This window comes from Orcinus orca, chromosome 17 (genome assembly GCF_937001465.1).
Source record: "Orcinus orca chromosome 17, mOrcOrc1.1, whole genome shotgun sequence".
NCBI lineage: Eukaryota > Metazoa > Chordata > Mammalia > Artiodactyla > Delphinidae > Orcinus > Orcinus orca.
The window spans coordinates 69,306,869-69,322,337 of record NC_064575.1 but is presented as its reverse complement, the minus strand read 5'-3'; the positions used below and the strand labels follow the sequence as shown (position 1 = coordinate 69,322,337).

At 39.7% G+C, this 15,469-nt stretch overlaps 2 protein-coding genes across 7 annotated transcripts in view; one reads left to right on the top strand and one right to left on the bottom strand.

Moving 5' to 3' along the window:
- Positions 1–15,376, top strand: part of SNTB1 (syntrophin beta 1) — a 232,108-nt gene extending 216,732 nt beyond the window's left edge. For 2 of the 3 annotated variants that reach the window (XM_004265352.4, XM_049700673.1), the window contains 3 exons: positions 843–1,039; positions 8,073–8,263; positions 11,177–15,376. In XM_004265352.4, the coding sequence (XP_004265400.1) occupies positions 843–1,039; positions 8,073–8,263; positions 11,177–11,269 (481 nt within the window). In that variant the 3' untranslated portion in view covers positions 11,270–15,376. Of the gene's footprint in view, positions 1–842; positions 1,040–7,356; positions 8,049–8,072; positions 8,264–11,176 lie in introns of those variants that run through there. The other variant, XM_049700674.1, reaches the window with a different exon arrangement.
- MTBP (MDM2 binding protein) overlaps positions 1–15,469 on the bottom strand; it is a 154,647-nt gene that overhangs the window by 51,692 nt on the left and 87,486 nt on the right. The gene's annotated exons all lie outside the window — the stretch shown is intronic.

Below are 15,469 nucleotides of genomic sequence, written 5' to 3'. Positions count from 1 at the left end.
TGCTTTGTGACCACCTAGAGGGGTGGGATAGGGAGGGTGGGAGGGAGACCCAAGAGGCAGGGGATATGGGGATATATGTATACATATAGCTGATTCACTTTTTTATACAGCAGAAACTAACACACCATTGTAAAGCAATTGTAGTCCAATAAAGATGTTAAAAAAAAAATCACTCTTGAAAATCCCTTTAATCTCCCATAAAATGCAGTTCTCCTCCATGTCTCAAGAAGTCCAGCATTGCTGTTCTTTTTCAAGCTTTAACACTGATACACAGATTGCTACTTCTTCAGCTGAGTCCCCTGGTGGTCTGCTTGCATTTGGAGGCTGTGAGCATGAGAAATGCATGCAGAAGTGCAGCCAGATAATCCAAAGTACAAGAAACACAGGGGGTAACTAAGTCTAACCCAGGAAACAACAGATTTCCTTTCTTGTCTCATGCTCTCACTGGGTCATACATATGCCCAGGAATGGAATGGGGGAGATGGGATTTTCCACATTATTTAAATTGTTCTCTCAATCATTTACTTAATTATCTTCCTTTCTGGTTGAGTGAGTATAGCTGAATTTGTCTAAATAAAGTTAAAGTCACAATATTCAATTCCTCTGCATAGTCAACCAGATGCACAGTTCTTGGCCACTATGCTAATCTCACTCTACCATTGGCCAGGCACTGGGTGAGGAGATGGCAGAAAACCATGGTGAACATTAGGGTATAGTGGACCTTTTGGTTCCAGATCAGAAAATTGAGAGCAAATCACCAATTTGGGGCTTTTCACAGGTGTATCAGGTGAATACAGTAGTTTCCATTTTGATAATTTCTCTCTCTCTGTTTTTCTCAACAGGCTGGTCCATTCAGGTCCAGGGAAAGGCTCACCCCAGGCTGATGTAGATCTGTCCTTTGCAACACGAACTGGTACCAGGCAGGGTATTGAAACGCATCTCTTCAGGGCTGAGATCAGCAGGGACCTCTCACATTGGACAAGGAGCATAGTACAGGGGTGCCATAACTCAGCTGAACTCACTATTGAAGTCACCACAGGTGAGCATTGTTGGCTTTGGTTTTGTGATGTCACATCCTTATGGAAAGAATGCACTGTCTACTCCACCACAGCCTCAAAATTGTTTCCATTACTGGCCATTTAGGGTACTTAAAATTCCAGAGATAAACTTAAATTCCAGAGGTAAATTTAAAATTCTTCTAAATTAAGGCACTGAATGCCCTACTAAAATGGAACCTAGGGGTCTGATTGTGAAAATATCTCATCGTCATTCAGGAAAAGTGGGTAACTTGGATAGTCAGATGTCATTTCTACCATGGTAAACAGTGCAAATCTAGAACATTTCCATCATGGTAGAAAGCCCTGATGGTATCTGCTCTGGATGAACAGGATTTTCCCACAAGACCTCTAAGGTTATGAAATAAATGAAATAGACACCAAGAAAACAATACCAAATGAAATCAATGACATTAAAAGCTGGTTCTTTGAAAAGATAAACAAAATTGATCAACCTTTAGCCAGACTCATCAAGAAAAAAAGGGAGAGGACTCATATCGATAAAATTAGAAATGAAAAAGGAGAAATTACAACTGACACCGCAGAAATACAAAGGATCATAAGACACTACTACAAACAACTAAATGCTAATAAAATGGAGAACCTGGAAGAAATGGACAAATTCTTAGAAAGGTACAACTTCCAGGACTGAACCAAGAAGAAAGAGAAAATATGAACAGACCAGTCACAAGTAATGAAATTGAATCTGTGATTAAAAATCTTCCAACAAACAAAAGTCCAGGACCAGATAACTTCACAGGCAAATTCTTTCAAACATGTAGAGAAGAGCTAACACCTATCCTTCTCAAATTGAACACTCCCAAGCTTATTCTACAAGGCCACCACCACCCTGAAACCAGACAAAGATACTACAATAAAAGAAAACTACACACCAATATCACTGTTGAACATAGACACAAATATCCTCAACAAAATACTAGCAAACAGAATCCAGGAACACATTAAAAGGATCATACACCATGATCAAATGGGATTTATCCCAGAGATGCAAGGATTCTTCAATATATGCAAATCAATCAATGCGATACACCATATTAACAAAATGAAGAATAAAAACCATATGATCATCTTAATAGATGGAGAAAAACTTCTGACAAAATTCAACACCCATTGATGATAAAAACTCTCCAGAAAGTGGGCATAGGGAGAACTTACCTCAACATATGGCCTCAAAGGCCAATATGACAAACCCATAGCAAACATCATTCTCAATGGTGAAAAACTGAAACCATTTCCACTAAGATCAGGAAAAGACAAGGATGTCCACTCTCACCACTCTTATTCAACATAGTTTTGGAAGTTTTAGCCACGGCAATCAGAGAAGAAAAAGAAATAAAAGGAATACAAATTGGAAAAGAAGAAGTAAAACTGTCACTGTTTGCAGATGACATGATACTATACATAGAGAATCCTAAAGATGCCACCAGAAAACTACTAGAGCTGATCAATGAATTTGGTAAAGTTGCAGGATACAAGATTAATGCACAGAAATCTCTTGCATTCCTATACACTAGCAAGAAAGATCAGAAAGAGAAATTAAGGAAACATTCCCATTTACCATTGCAACAAAAAGAAGAAAATACCAAGGAATAAATCTACCTAAGGAGACAAAAGATCTGTTTGCAGAAAACTATAAGACACTGATGAAACAAATTAAAGATGATACAAATAGATGGAGAGATATACCATGTTCTTGGACTGGAGAATCAACATTGTGAAAATGACTATACTACCCAAAGCAATCTACAGATTCAGTGCAATCCCTAACAAACTACCAATGGCATTTTTCACAGAACTAGAACAAAAAATTTCACAGTCTGTATGGAAACACAAAAGACCCCGAATAGCCAAAGCAATCTTGAGAAAGAAAAACGAAGCTGTAGGAATCAGGCTCCCTGACTTCAGACTCCACTACAAAGCTACAGTAATCAAGACAATATGGTACTGGCACAAAACCAGAAATATAGATCAATGGTACAAGATAGAATGCCCAGAGATAAACCCACACGCATATGGTCACCTTTCCTTTGATAAAGAAGGCAAGAATATACAATGGAGAAAAGAGAGCCTCTTCAATAAGTGGTGCTGGGACAACTGGACAGGTACATGTAAAAGAATGAAATTAGAACACTCCCTAACACCATACACAAAAATGAACTTAAAATGGATTAAAGACCTAAATGTAAGGCCAGACACTATAAAACTCTTAGAGGAAAACATAGGCAGAATACTCTTTGACATAAATCGCAGCAAGATCTTTTTTGATCCACCTCCTAGAGTAATGGAAATAAAAACAAAAACAAACAAATGAGACCTAATTAAACTTAAAAGCTTTTGCACAGCAAAGGAAACCATAAGCAAGACGAGATGACAACCCTCAGAATGGGAGAAAATATTTGCAAATGAAGCAACTGACAAGGGATTAATCTCCAATATATACAAACATCTCATGCAGCTCAATACCAAAAAAACAAAGAACCCAATCAAACAATGGGTGGCAGACCTAAATAGACTTTTCTCCAAATAAGACATACAGATGGCCAAGAGGCACATGAAAAGATGCTCAACATCACTAATTATAAGAGAAATGCAAATCAAAACTACCATGAGTTATCACCTCACACCAGTCAGAATGGCCATCATCGAAAAATCTACAAGCAGTAAATGCTGGAGAGGGTGTGGAGAAAAGGGAACCCACTTGCACTGTTGGTAGGAACGCAAATTGATACAGCCACTATGGAGAACAGTATGGAGGTTCCTTAAAAAACTAAAAATAGAACTACCACATGACTCAGCAATCCCATTCCTGGGCATGTACCCTGAGAAAATTGTAATTCCAAAAGATATATGCACCCCAATGTTCACAGCCGCACTATTTACAATAGCCAGGACATAGACACAACCTAAACGTCCATCAACAGAGGTATGGATAAAGAAGTTTTGCCACATGTATACAATGGACTATTACTCAGCCATAAAAGGGAACGAAATTGTGCCATTTACAGAGACATGGATGGACCTAGAAACTGTCATACAGAGTGAAGTAAGTCAGAAAGAGAATAACAAATATTGTATATTAATGCATGTATGTGGAATTTAGAATAATGGTTCAGATGAACCTATTTGCAAAGCAGAAATAGAGACACAGACATAGAGAACAAACGTATGGACACCAAGTTCGGGGGTGGGATGAATTGGGAGATTGCGACTGACGTATGTACACTAGTGTGTATGAAGTAGATGGCTGGTGAGGGCCTACTGTATAGCACAGGGCGGGGAGAAAGACGGTAAAATCTGTTTGAAGGACATATATTAAGTTAACCTTAAAAATGCACTGCAATATACATTAGATGCAGACAAATACTGTTTGACTCCACTTACACGAGGTACGTAGAACAGCCAAATTCATAGAGTCATAAGTACACTGGTAGATGCCAGGGGCTGGGAGGTGGGCAGGGGAGGGGGAATAGGGAATTAGTGTTTAATGGGGACAGAGTTTCCATTTAGGAAGGTGAAAAATTTGGGAGATGGATGATGGTGAGAATTGCACAACAATGTGAATGTGCTTAGTGCCACTGAACTGGTTAAATAGTTAAATATGGTTAAAATAGTATATGGTTAAATATGGTTAAAATAGTGCATTTTACATTATGTAACTTTTACCACAATAAAAAAAATTCTTTTAAAAAGAATTAATTAAGTGGAATATAAATCCTTTCTCCATCTCTGCTCTGAAGCAGAACTATTCCTCTATCCTAAACGAGTATCTGTCTCTTGAGGTTCCTGAATTAGGTGTTTCATCCAGGGAGGGATGCCATATAAAAACAAGACATTTTGTGTTTACTTTAGGTTAAAATAAATTAAGTTGGCCTTAAAAAAAAAAAAAAAAGACCTCTTAGGTACAGTGTTTCCAAACTTTAGTCACACTGAAAACAAGAACAACAAAAACAAAGTTTTTTAGTTGTACCCTCAGAAGCCTCCGATTGCTGATGCCTATCCCTAGAGATTGTGATGTAGCAGTTCTGGGGCAGGGCCTGAGAATTTGCATCTAGTACGATACCAGGCAGTGCTGGTGCTGCTGGTCCGTGGACCACTCTGTGCAGTACTGCACTAGGGTGCAACTTCCTCCAGCACCCAGGAGGATTCTAAAAGATGGGACCCACGTCAACGTGTAGTAGGGTTTCTCCACATTTCCTTTACTGGTGCAAACATGAAAAACCAGATGTTTTGTAGAATTTCTGCTGCAGCATCTCTGAGATAATCACTGTCTTTTAAAAATTATCCTGAAACTAGTTAGTACCCCCCAATATTTTCCAACATTGTTGAAAATGTCTCTCGGAGTGTCACTGACGTTTTTATTTATTTTTTTTTATTTTTTATTTTTTTTTGCGGTACGCGGGCCTCTCACCGCTGCGGCCCCTCCCGCTGCGGAGCACAGGCTCCGGACGCCCAGGCTTAGCGGCCGTGGCTCACGGGCCCAGTCGCTCCGCGGCATGTGGGATCTTCCCGGACCGTGGCACGAACCCGCGTCCCCTGCATCGGCAGGCGGACTCCCAACCACTGCGCCACCAGGGAAGCCCGACGTTTTTATTTTTTAAGCCACTCTGTATGGCACAAAAAACTAGAGTTTCAAACCAGAGAGTTGGTCACCTGAAAACTAAATTTAATGAAGTTATACGTGTAATTGCAGAGAAGTCCAGACTCCTTGCAACAACTTCTGGGGTGTTCTAGAAAAGAATGAAGATGGCCAAAGGGGTTTGGTTTAGTTTACATTCCACAAATTTCATAAAATCCTTCTCTCAGTAAGCTGAACTCTACTTTGACAGGAAAACAATGAGGCTGTTAATAGACTAGCCAAAGGAGAATAACAAAGAATTGTGTGGACTGAGCTAGCTGGGTGGTGGGAGAGAAGAAATTATGGAAATGGCCAAAGGTGCAGCCCAGTTTCAAATGGAAAGATGCCTGCAGAGAGTTGGGGGGAGGGGCTTTGTTTTAATCAGAGCTTCAATTAACTTGATAATGGGTTCAATTTATCCTGTGTAGATTAAGAACGTCTTCAGATAACTGATTACATTATATATAAAGGCCACAAATACCACTTTAGGTCAATTAAAATTAAAAGTAACCAGAGTCAATTAATTCAAACCATCCAGTGGCACAGCTTTCAAATTCAAACATAGAGGAAAGGGGAAAAAACATGTTTAGAGCTCAGGCACCCACATATTCTGCAGATGTTAGAAGTGAAAACTTTCAAAAACGAGGATTCGAGATGGGAAGTCATAACTACATCTGTGCCGTGTCTATGTTATGTTTTGGTCATCCTTGAACTGGACGGGTGGCAGGGGTCTAGGGCCCTTCTGAGAGGATAACTTAAGACTTGCCAAGGGGCTCTTCCCAGGACTCATTAGAGAATGCACCTTTGGAAAATACCAACCCTTTGTTACAAGTTGAAAGATGGCTGCGGTCAGTCGAAGGAAGGGGTATATGTTTTAACCAATTAAAAGCCACCTCATTCTGTGGGCAGACAGACACTCTGTTCCTTCCCCCAAACTCTGAGGGGCTCCCCCCACCCCAGTTATTAGTCTGAGAGCCTCTTTGCCAAGATCCCTCCCCACACGCCTCCGTGTCCTGAGCACCAGCGTGTGAGAAGGCTGTACAAGACAGACTGGAAGCAAAGAACTTGAATTTTGAAATCTAAACCACTGGGTTGTGACATGTTCACCTCTCTGAGCTTTGCTTTTATCACCTATGGTATTAAGCTAAGGTCCTGCTTCTAAAGTGTGCTGAGGTGAAATTCAGTTTGGTATATAAAGCCGAGCTGAGCTGAAGTTGGTACAGAGTAATCAGTACTGCCTATGTCCTCCTAGCCCCAAAGAGCTTTCAGATGTATATGAAGGCCAGAGCCAATTGACTTGCCAGGGCCGGTTAAATGTGGTGTTTTGTGAGGCAAAAAAATCCAATCTGATGCTTTTGCTTTTTTTTTTTGGCCGAGCGGCTTTCGAGATCTTACTTCCCCGACCAGGGATCGAACCGGGGGCCGGCAGTGAAAGTGCCAAGTCCTAACCACTGGACCGCCAGGGAATTCCCTCCAGAACTTTTTGATTAAGGGTTTTAAACACTCACAAGTCTTCCTAATGGGAACTTGGAATCAGGTGGCAGTCCCCCTGTCCAGCTCATAATCTGAGAGCGCTGGTCTCTTTTCCTAAACGCAAGGTGGACCACAGATAAATGCTGGCACCTAACCTGATCAGAAGGTTTTACTTTTGTTCCGTTGGATCAGAGGGCACCTTGTGGACACCAGCTGAGGTTCCTGAATACCACACTGGACACAGGGAGGAAACAGCATCCTTCACCGAAGGTGCCACACCTGACATCGATCTACAGCAGCAGCTTTTCCAGGACCCAAGATGATCAGATCATCAGGGAAACTCAAAAAGCACTTCTTTCTGTTTATAAAATGAGCTTTATTCAGCTTTTTTAAAATTAAAAATCAGGTTATTTTTTCACTACTCACTCCTGACTTCTTACATGTGTTTTTGTTACCTTGGGTAATGTCACTGGGGGATTGCTTGCTGCTTTCACCAGGTGGTAGACATGGCATTGATTGATCGATTGATTGACTGTGTGTGTGTTGACGATGATCAGAGGTAGCTTACTCTAAATCAAATGTCAGTTTTTTCCAGCTTGATACAAGGCCATTGGAACACCCGTCTCCCTACATACATGTTGTCAGATGGTCATATAAGGGCTAGAGCCCAGACAAAATCCAGCAAAAGGAATTTCTTTCAGTTCATTTCCCTTAGTTTCACAGGGCAAGTTACATTACAATATCACAATCAATCTAAGGAGAATATTTTCATGAATGATTATTAATTTTTAACTTTAGAAAGAAGTTGGTGGCTGGGCCCTGGGTTTGGGGAGACTAGAAGCTTAAGTGCCTGGGAAAATGGATGGACTTCCATTGTTCATACTTCTGTCTCCATCTGTCTCTTTCAGCTTGCACCTATAAAAACCAGGAGTGCCGGTTGACCGTACATTATGAGAATGGATTTTCTATTACCACTGAACCACAGGAGGGTGTCTTTCCCAAGACAATCATACAGGCTCCTTATGAAAAGCTGAAAATGTCTTCAGATGATGGAATCAGGATGCTGTATTTAGACTTTGGAGGCAAAGATGGAGAGCTTGTAAGTGCACTTTTCTTTAGACAGTGTGGTTTCGTATATTTTGTCTTGCAGTACACCCATTATGGCCTGCAAACATAACGCTGCCTGTATTTATTTAGCGTTTGACTATTTACAAAGTACTTATAGGTTCATGTCTTAATTGAACCTTTAAAAACAGTGAGGGGAATCCAATTTTTTCAGTTCTTTACTTTGGTCTCATTTTCCATGGGAATATTACAGAAATATTTGAATCAAGGAAAGGATCCTTTACAAAGTCAGCATTAAATTCTTTTCAAAGAGGGTCCCACCAGCTTTAAGATATACCATTCATTGTTTAAAAGTATCAAGCATCTGATCTAACCTGGGCATTGCGCCAGGTGTCAGGGATGTAGGGATGTAAAACACCAGTCCTGGCAACCTGGGGGGTCTCAAAGGAGCAGAGAGCATGAAGAGTACAGACGGGGAGGGGGTGGGAAGGGGCAGAGTGGAGGGGGCAGTGAGGAAACCCAACAAAAGTGGTCAACTCTACCTGAATGGAGAGAGGGCCAGACAAGGACCCAGAAGTTTTGAGCTCATATCAAAAAGTGTCCAACAAGCTCAGCAAGTTTGTCAGTTAACATAACATTTACACTTCTCATATCATTGCAAATTGCCCATGTATTTAAAATCATGATTTCCTGTGATCGTTACCGCCTACCATAGTGAAAAAATATGTTACTCTAGTTCCACTGAAGGGTGAAAGTGGCACACTCCTCTGCTTTCTAGCAAGTATAGTTCTCAAGAAGACATAGCATCTCATTTAAGCTGTGGAATGTAGAACTTCAAACAGGACCTTGATTTGGAACAACTAGTCTCTGTCTAGGTCCTTCCTAGTCAACAAATATCTGTTGACTCACACTTGATAACGGGGACAGGGGAGATATAAAATGCAGAGATAAACCTCAATTTTAAAGATCTAGTCATTTTAACTCAGCTACTAGCCTTGCACAATTCTCCCTCTCCCTACTCCCGTCTCTCTGAAGGAAAGGGCCAGGGCCACACTTGAAAGAGCATAGGAGCCTGAAATCTCAAAGTTTCAGCACCACTGTCCTAGATCATGCAATACTACTAGCCCCAGTGCAGTACCAGGTTTCTTCCTATGGGTGTCACAGGAGTCATGACGAAGTCAGTGCCCCGTGGCTGACAGGTGATCTGAACTCACTTTCTGAGAACAATTTCCAGCCAGTCATTTTTCTAACCTTTAAAATAGATCCGCAGAATTTTACAGAGTTTTGTTGTTTATTTGTGTGTTCAATCAGTAAATTCAGCCTGAAGGCACCAGTTTGGAAAGAAGAAAGTGGTTGGAAAGTCCATTTTGCTGAGAATGCTTCTGGTTCAGTTGCTGCTCTATCCATCACCCAGCTGTGCACTTTTTCCTAAGGGTGACTGCTCCCTAGCAGCAGGGAAAAGAACAAGAAGCAGTCTCCTGTTTTATCCATGGCTTGAAAATTCAAGGCTATTTTTGCCCATGAGGAAAAAAATCACTTGTATCTAAATTTCAGCCTTTCTGCCTGTAATTACAACCTGACTTGAAAGACTTAGGAAGGACTGATTTTTTGCTGCCAATATATTAGGCTGATAAGCTCAAGTTCAGACACAGCTCCCCCAGGGTCTAGCTATGCAACCCCCAGAGGCAGGTGCCAGGGAGGAGGAAAGGAACAGAGGTGAGCTGTACAAAATGCAATAAATGGAGGGTCAGGAGACCCTTGCTCTCTTTCTGAGTGTGGAACTAACTCACCAATTGTCTTGCGCAAGTCCTTTTATTTCTTTGGATCTGAGTCTTTATCCATAAAATACAGTGACTGAAGTAGATAATCTTTAAGGTTACTTCTAAAAGTTGCATTCTGTGTTAGTGAAATAGAATATGGTGATTACGCCCAGACTCTGGCATCAGACAGACCTGCGTTTGAGTCCATGCTTTCTCTTTACTGCAAGATCTATGATCCCAGAAAGTTTTATAACTTCTCCAAATCTTAGTTTCCCTTATAAAACATAGAGATAGTAACGACAGCTACCTCATAGTGATTTTGTGAAAATTAAATAAGATAGTATATAGAAAATATTTAACACAGCACCTGGTTCATGCTAAATACAACTTAACTTTGCTGGATGTTATTTTATGATCAGGTTGTTATTCCCCAACAGTGTCATCATCAGAACAGAATTGGGGACAGTGGATGAGAATTGGGAGCAACACACTCAATGCTCCTGAATTAGGTCAGGTGATAAAAATTCAGCCTATTAGGCTCTGACCACGTGCCAGCCCAGTAGGAACACACGGAGAAGGATAAAACTTTAGAGGGGGTCTTAACAGACAAGTGATGTACGTGATTACAACAATCTATGAGTATAGGACAGTGAGGACACAGCTGCTTCAAAACCTGGGTTCTGCATTTTATGGTTTATAAGGAATTTTCACATACAGTATCTCATTTTAATACTCTACCCGCTGTGAGTTAGATAGGCCTGGGAAAAATTTTCAGTGACTTGTCCGAGATGATGTACACATCTAAAAAGTATTAGAACCACGACTGAAACCTATGATGTGAAATTTAGTACCACTTCATACTGTACCTAATCCGACATAAATAATATCACTATCGTGATACCAAAAATAAATGGTTTAGACAGTCAAGAAGGGCAACACTGATATTTATGCTATGGGTATGTATAAATTTCACAGAACTTATTTTGGAAAAAAAGATATACGAGATGTAAGGAATAAGTTCAAAGAGTTATTTTTTTATCTCACTGGGGGGCAAGGATTTAAAAACACAATTGCTCCAGTTAACACTTAAAAGTAGGAAGTGCATAGATCTGTTTGATGTGTAAATGACTATTTTGTATCAAGCATTAGTTTAAAATCTTTCATATTCTCTTCTTTTTGAATTTCAGCAACTGGACCTTCATTCCTGCCCCAAGCCGATTGTTTTCATCATTCATTCCTTCCTGTCAGCTAAGATTACAAGGCTGGGGTTGGTGGCCTGAACAGAGGAGCGAATTGCCTTTGAGAAAAGGAGGGCTGCGATGCCACCAAAAAGTGTCGTATCAGACACCATTTGCAGTGATGCACCAGATGTAGCATGCCACTGTCAGCTTTAGATCCCAAGAGTCCTGTGTAACAGTCCCAGACTCCTCTGTCAATTTCAGCAACTATAAAGGGTACCTTCAGAAAAATTCCACAAGGACTATCAGAATGAAACTGTTTTTTTAGAACAGTAAAAGGGTAAAGAGGTGAGGCTGATTGGAAATACACAGCATAGCTTTTAAATAATGACAATCAAGGACATGAACATTAGAACAGCATGTGCAGATCTTAATCATACCAGTTTCTAGGCAACTGGTTCACCCAGGTAAGCAAGGGCTGTATAGATGAGAAATGGACATTTTTCACCTCTCCCCTCCCCACCCCAGTAATAAGGACCCCTTGTTTTATTGTGCTTTATTTCCTATTTCTAATTGAGTTGACTTTCGCTGGTAAGGAAAGAAAAGTACTTCAAATGGAAACCCACCTTTTATTTAAGTGTGAAACAGCTGTTACTTTTTCTTAATGAATTATCTTTCAATGATGTAGAATGATTCTGAAGTGTTCTTATTAGCATATGATGAGTGGGAATTAAATAAAGCATCAGATACTGATCTGAGCTGTAAGCTGGTGGATTCTGAGCCAAAGTAGACTGCTTAAATTGCAAAGCTTTGCTGAAGAGTGGTGTGCGTGAAAGATGATTAATTCTGGGACTACACTCATACCCAAAGTCTGCTATCTTAGAGCCATGACTTATAGCTTTATTTATAAAAGCAAATTATGGATTTTTTTAAAAGATTGTCAATGGATATATATATATATATATATATAAAATAATTCATGCGGGGTTAACTAATTTTCCCCATTTTGTGGTTTTCAGTGGAAGTACTCAGCAATTTATTGGCTCTTGTTTCTGCCTGTGCTTGTATGCATGCATTTTCAAGCAAGTAATAGAGCAGCCTTATATGATTCTGGTTAATGCCGGGTTTTACATAGAGAGCCAATGTTATAATCAAACCCATCAAACCCATCAACAGCTCTTTTGGAATTCCAGGGAAGTAATATAATGACCTGATATTTTTCTACAAGAATATTTTCAGACATCGTATAGCATATTACTGATTTAACACTTTTGCTTTTACCTTTCAAAACAAATTCACTGAAAACACACCTATTATTTGATTTTAAAGTCACTTTTCTCAAATCTTGAAAATTAGCTCTAGAATTTCTGTATTTGTAACCATTCTCTCCCCTATAGTTTTACATAGACAAATGTTTCAGGTTAGGTTTGTGTGTTATTTTTCAGAACCGTATTTTAGCAAATACCTATGCAAAGAGCTTTAAAAAGTAAAACTGTTTTAAAAGAATGTGATTTTGTTCACTCAGATACATGTGTTTCTTGAGTTTTACTTTAGATCAGCATTTTATTTTAGATCAGTGTTTCCCCAAAGTAATACAAGTAACATGTAATACAAGTTCCAAGGGGCATTGATTGACTGGTGTTTTGTCGGGGGGCAATTAAAGGGATTGGTCATCAAAAATGTTTGTTCAGGGCTTCCCTGGTGGCACAGCGGTTGAGAGTCCGCCTGCTGATGCAGGGGATACGGGTTCGTGCCCTGGTCTGGGAAGATCCCACATGTCGCGGAGCAGCTGGGCCCGTGAGCCATGGCCGCTGAGCCTGCGCGTCCGGAGCCTGTTGCTCCGCAATGGGAGAGGCCACAACAGTGAGAGGCCCGCATACCGCAAAAAAAAAAAAAAGTTTGTTCAATACTGAGTTAAAAAATGTTAAACAGATTTCATGATTGCAGGCCTCCTCAAAGACTTTATTGCACATTGCGATTCTGCAAGGGGGGCATCCTGTGTGCCATTCCTAAAGCTTACCTACAGAACTCCTCTCTAAAGGAGCTAGTGTTAAAACACACACACACAAAACAAAACAAAACAAAAAATACATTTTGGAAAACACAGCTTTAGGACACTGATTTTGTTTTGTTTCCTATTTTAAAATGCTAAAGAGTGAAGTCCCAGCCTGAATATTGTAGGAAATCTTTGATGAATTGTAAATTGTAACGTACTCTTTCATTATATATTTTCAAAATCACTGGATTGTTGTTATACGAGAGAATTATACTTGTGTATTGTAAATAACATATTAAAATACATATATTAATGCCAATAGCTTAATTCAACAATGTGTAATCTAAGGTGCTCAGTACTACATGAAGTGTGAGTTAATTACTCATAATTTAGTTGCAGAGATCCTATTATATATTTATAGACAAAATGATCATAATTACAAATATTATTTCTTCATCACTTGAGTTTTGGACTGATTAATATCTGGATGCGGGTCAACAGAAACTACATTCTCTGTGTTTATAAAAGTTTAATTTAAATATTTATATTTTAGAAAAATATATTTGAATAAAGTTAATGCATTTTCTGAATTAAAATGTGTTATTAGCAAGAAATAGAAAATTTTACTAAGAGAATTGTGTAGATAAATCATTTTTCTTCCTCAAAGTTAAATTGTATCATATCAGAGTGGCTATGATGAATCAATTTAAATACTCATTTTTTCTCATTCTGAATTCAACAGGTTATAAGTTTACACTGTAGATTTAATCTTGTTGATGTGTGTTATGAATGTTGTGAATAACACAAACTCATACATCTGGATCGTGTGTGGGTATGGTTAGCAAATCAACTGAGTGATTTTGGGGGGTTTGTTTTTGTCCAGTTCCCTCTGTGCTCAATCTGTTTCTTATTTGAATTGATGAATTATTAAACTCACAATGTCTGTCCTTTTAGGGGCAAACCAACACCAATGAATGATGTCTTAATCTATATTTTGTGGGAAGCTGCCCATTTGTTAGATGTGATTAGGTGAGCCCTTTGGTGTGGTGACATATCTTTAAACCATCCCGTTGGAATTTAAAGAAAGCCAACAGGAAGATTGCTATCAGTTTTTTTTTCTGACTTGAATTAAGTAGGAGGAACAAAACTATAAACCTATTCAAAAAAACACTCAGGCAGAGACATTTCATTAATTCTATCAATTGATGCATTAAAATGCTGAAAAATGCATGTTTCTTTATCCAAATGCTTGTTGACCCTGCTTGGTTGAAGTCAGAAGGAGATCTTAACGGGCAGAAGGATTCTTCTGAAATTAATGAGCAGGGCCTTTCTGGCCCCTGTTACAAATACTGGATACTCTATCTTGACGGGATTGGAGTAGACTGGGGTAAGGGAGTAATTTTTGAATGTACCATGAGTTAAAAAAAAAAATGTGCCTATGTTTATAGCACTATGGCTATCATGTAAAATTGATATATGAATTAAATAAATATTCATCTCTGAATATGGTGGGCTGGCTGGTGGTTTCCTAATAGCCACAGAGGGATATGGGTGTGTAAAGACACATCCTGTTAGTCTGTGCCTCCAAGACTGGCCTTGAAAGGTGCTAGTGGGTGGAGGTGAGGGGATGATGCCACTAGCAATTTTTTTGTGTGTTTTTGTGTGTATAGTTCCAGGATGGGTCTTCACCTGGGGCTTAGGGCTTTCAACTCTCATTTTAACTAAATTTTCATGGGATTTTACCTGTACACCAAGCTCCAAAAACTCAAATTCTCATAGAACTTGGTTCGTGTCTAAGTTACTTGTAATAAATGTAACACGCTGGGGTTGAGAAGTCTTTTACTATTTGAAAATTTAGTAGTATTGAGATTTAGAACTGTAGAATCTGTTTTGAAGAGACTTCAGAGGTCATCAAGCGCATTATTGCTCAAAGTTTACCTATAATTTTAGCAATACTACCTTAGTATTGATATTTTAGGATATGGAATTTGCTAGTAATATAGCCACATGGTGTATACATATAAAAATGAATGTAGGGCTTCCCTGGTGGCGCAGTGGTTGAGAATCTGCCTGCCGATGCAGGGGACAAGGGTTCGAGCCCTGGTCTGGGAAGATCCCACATGCCGCGGAGCAACTGGGCCCGTGAACCACAATTACTGAGCCTGCGCGTCTGGAGCCTGTGCTCCGCAACAAGAGAGGCCGCGATAGTGAGAGGCCCGCGCACTGCGATGAAGAGTGGCCGCCGCTTGCCACAACTAGAGAAAGCCCTCGCACAGAAACGAACACCCAACACAGCCATAAATAAA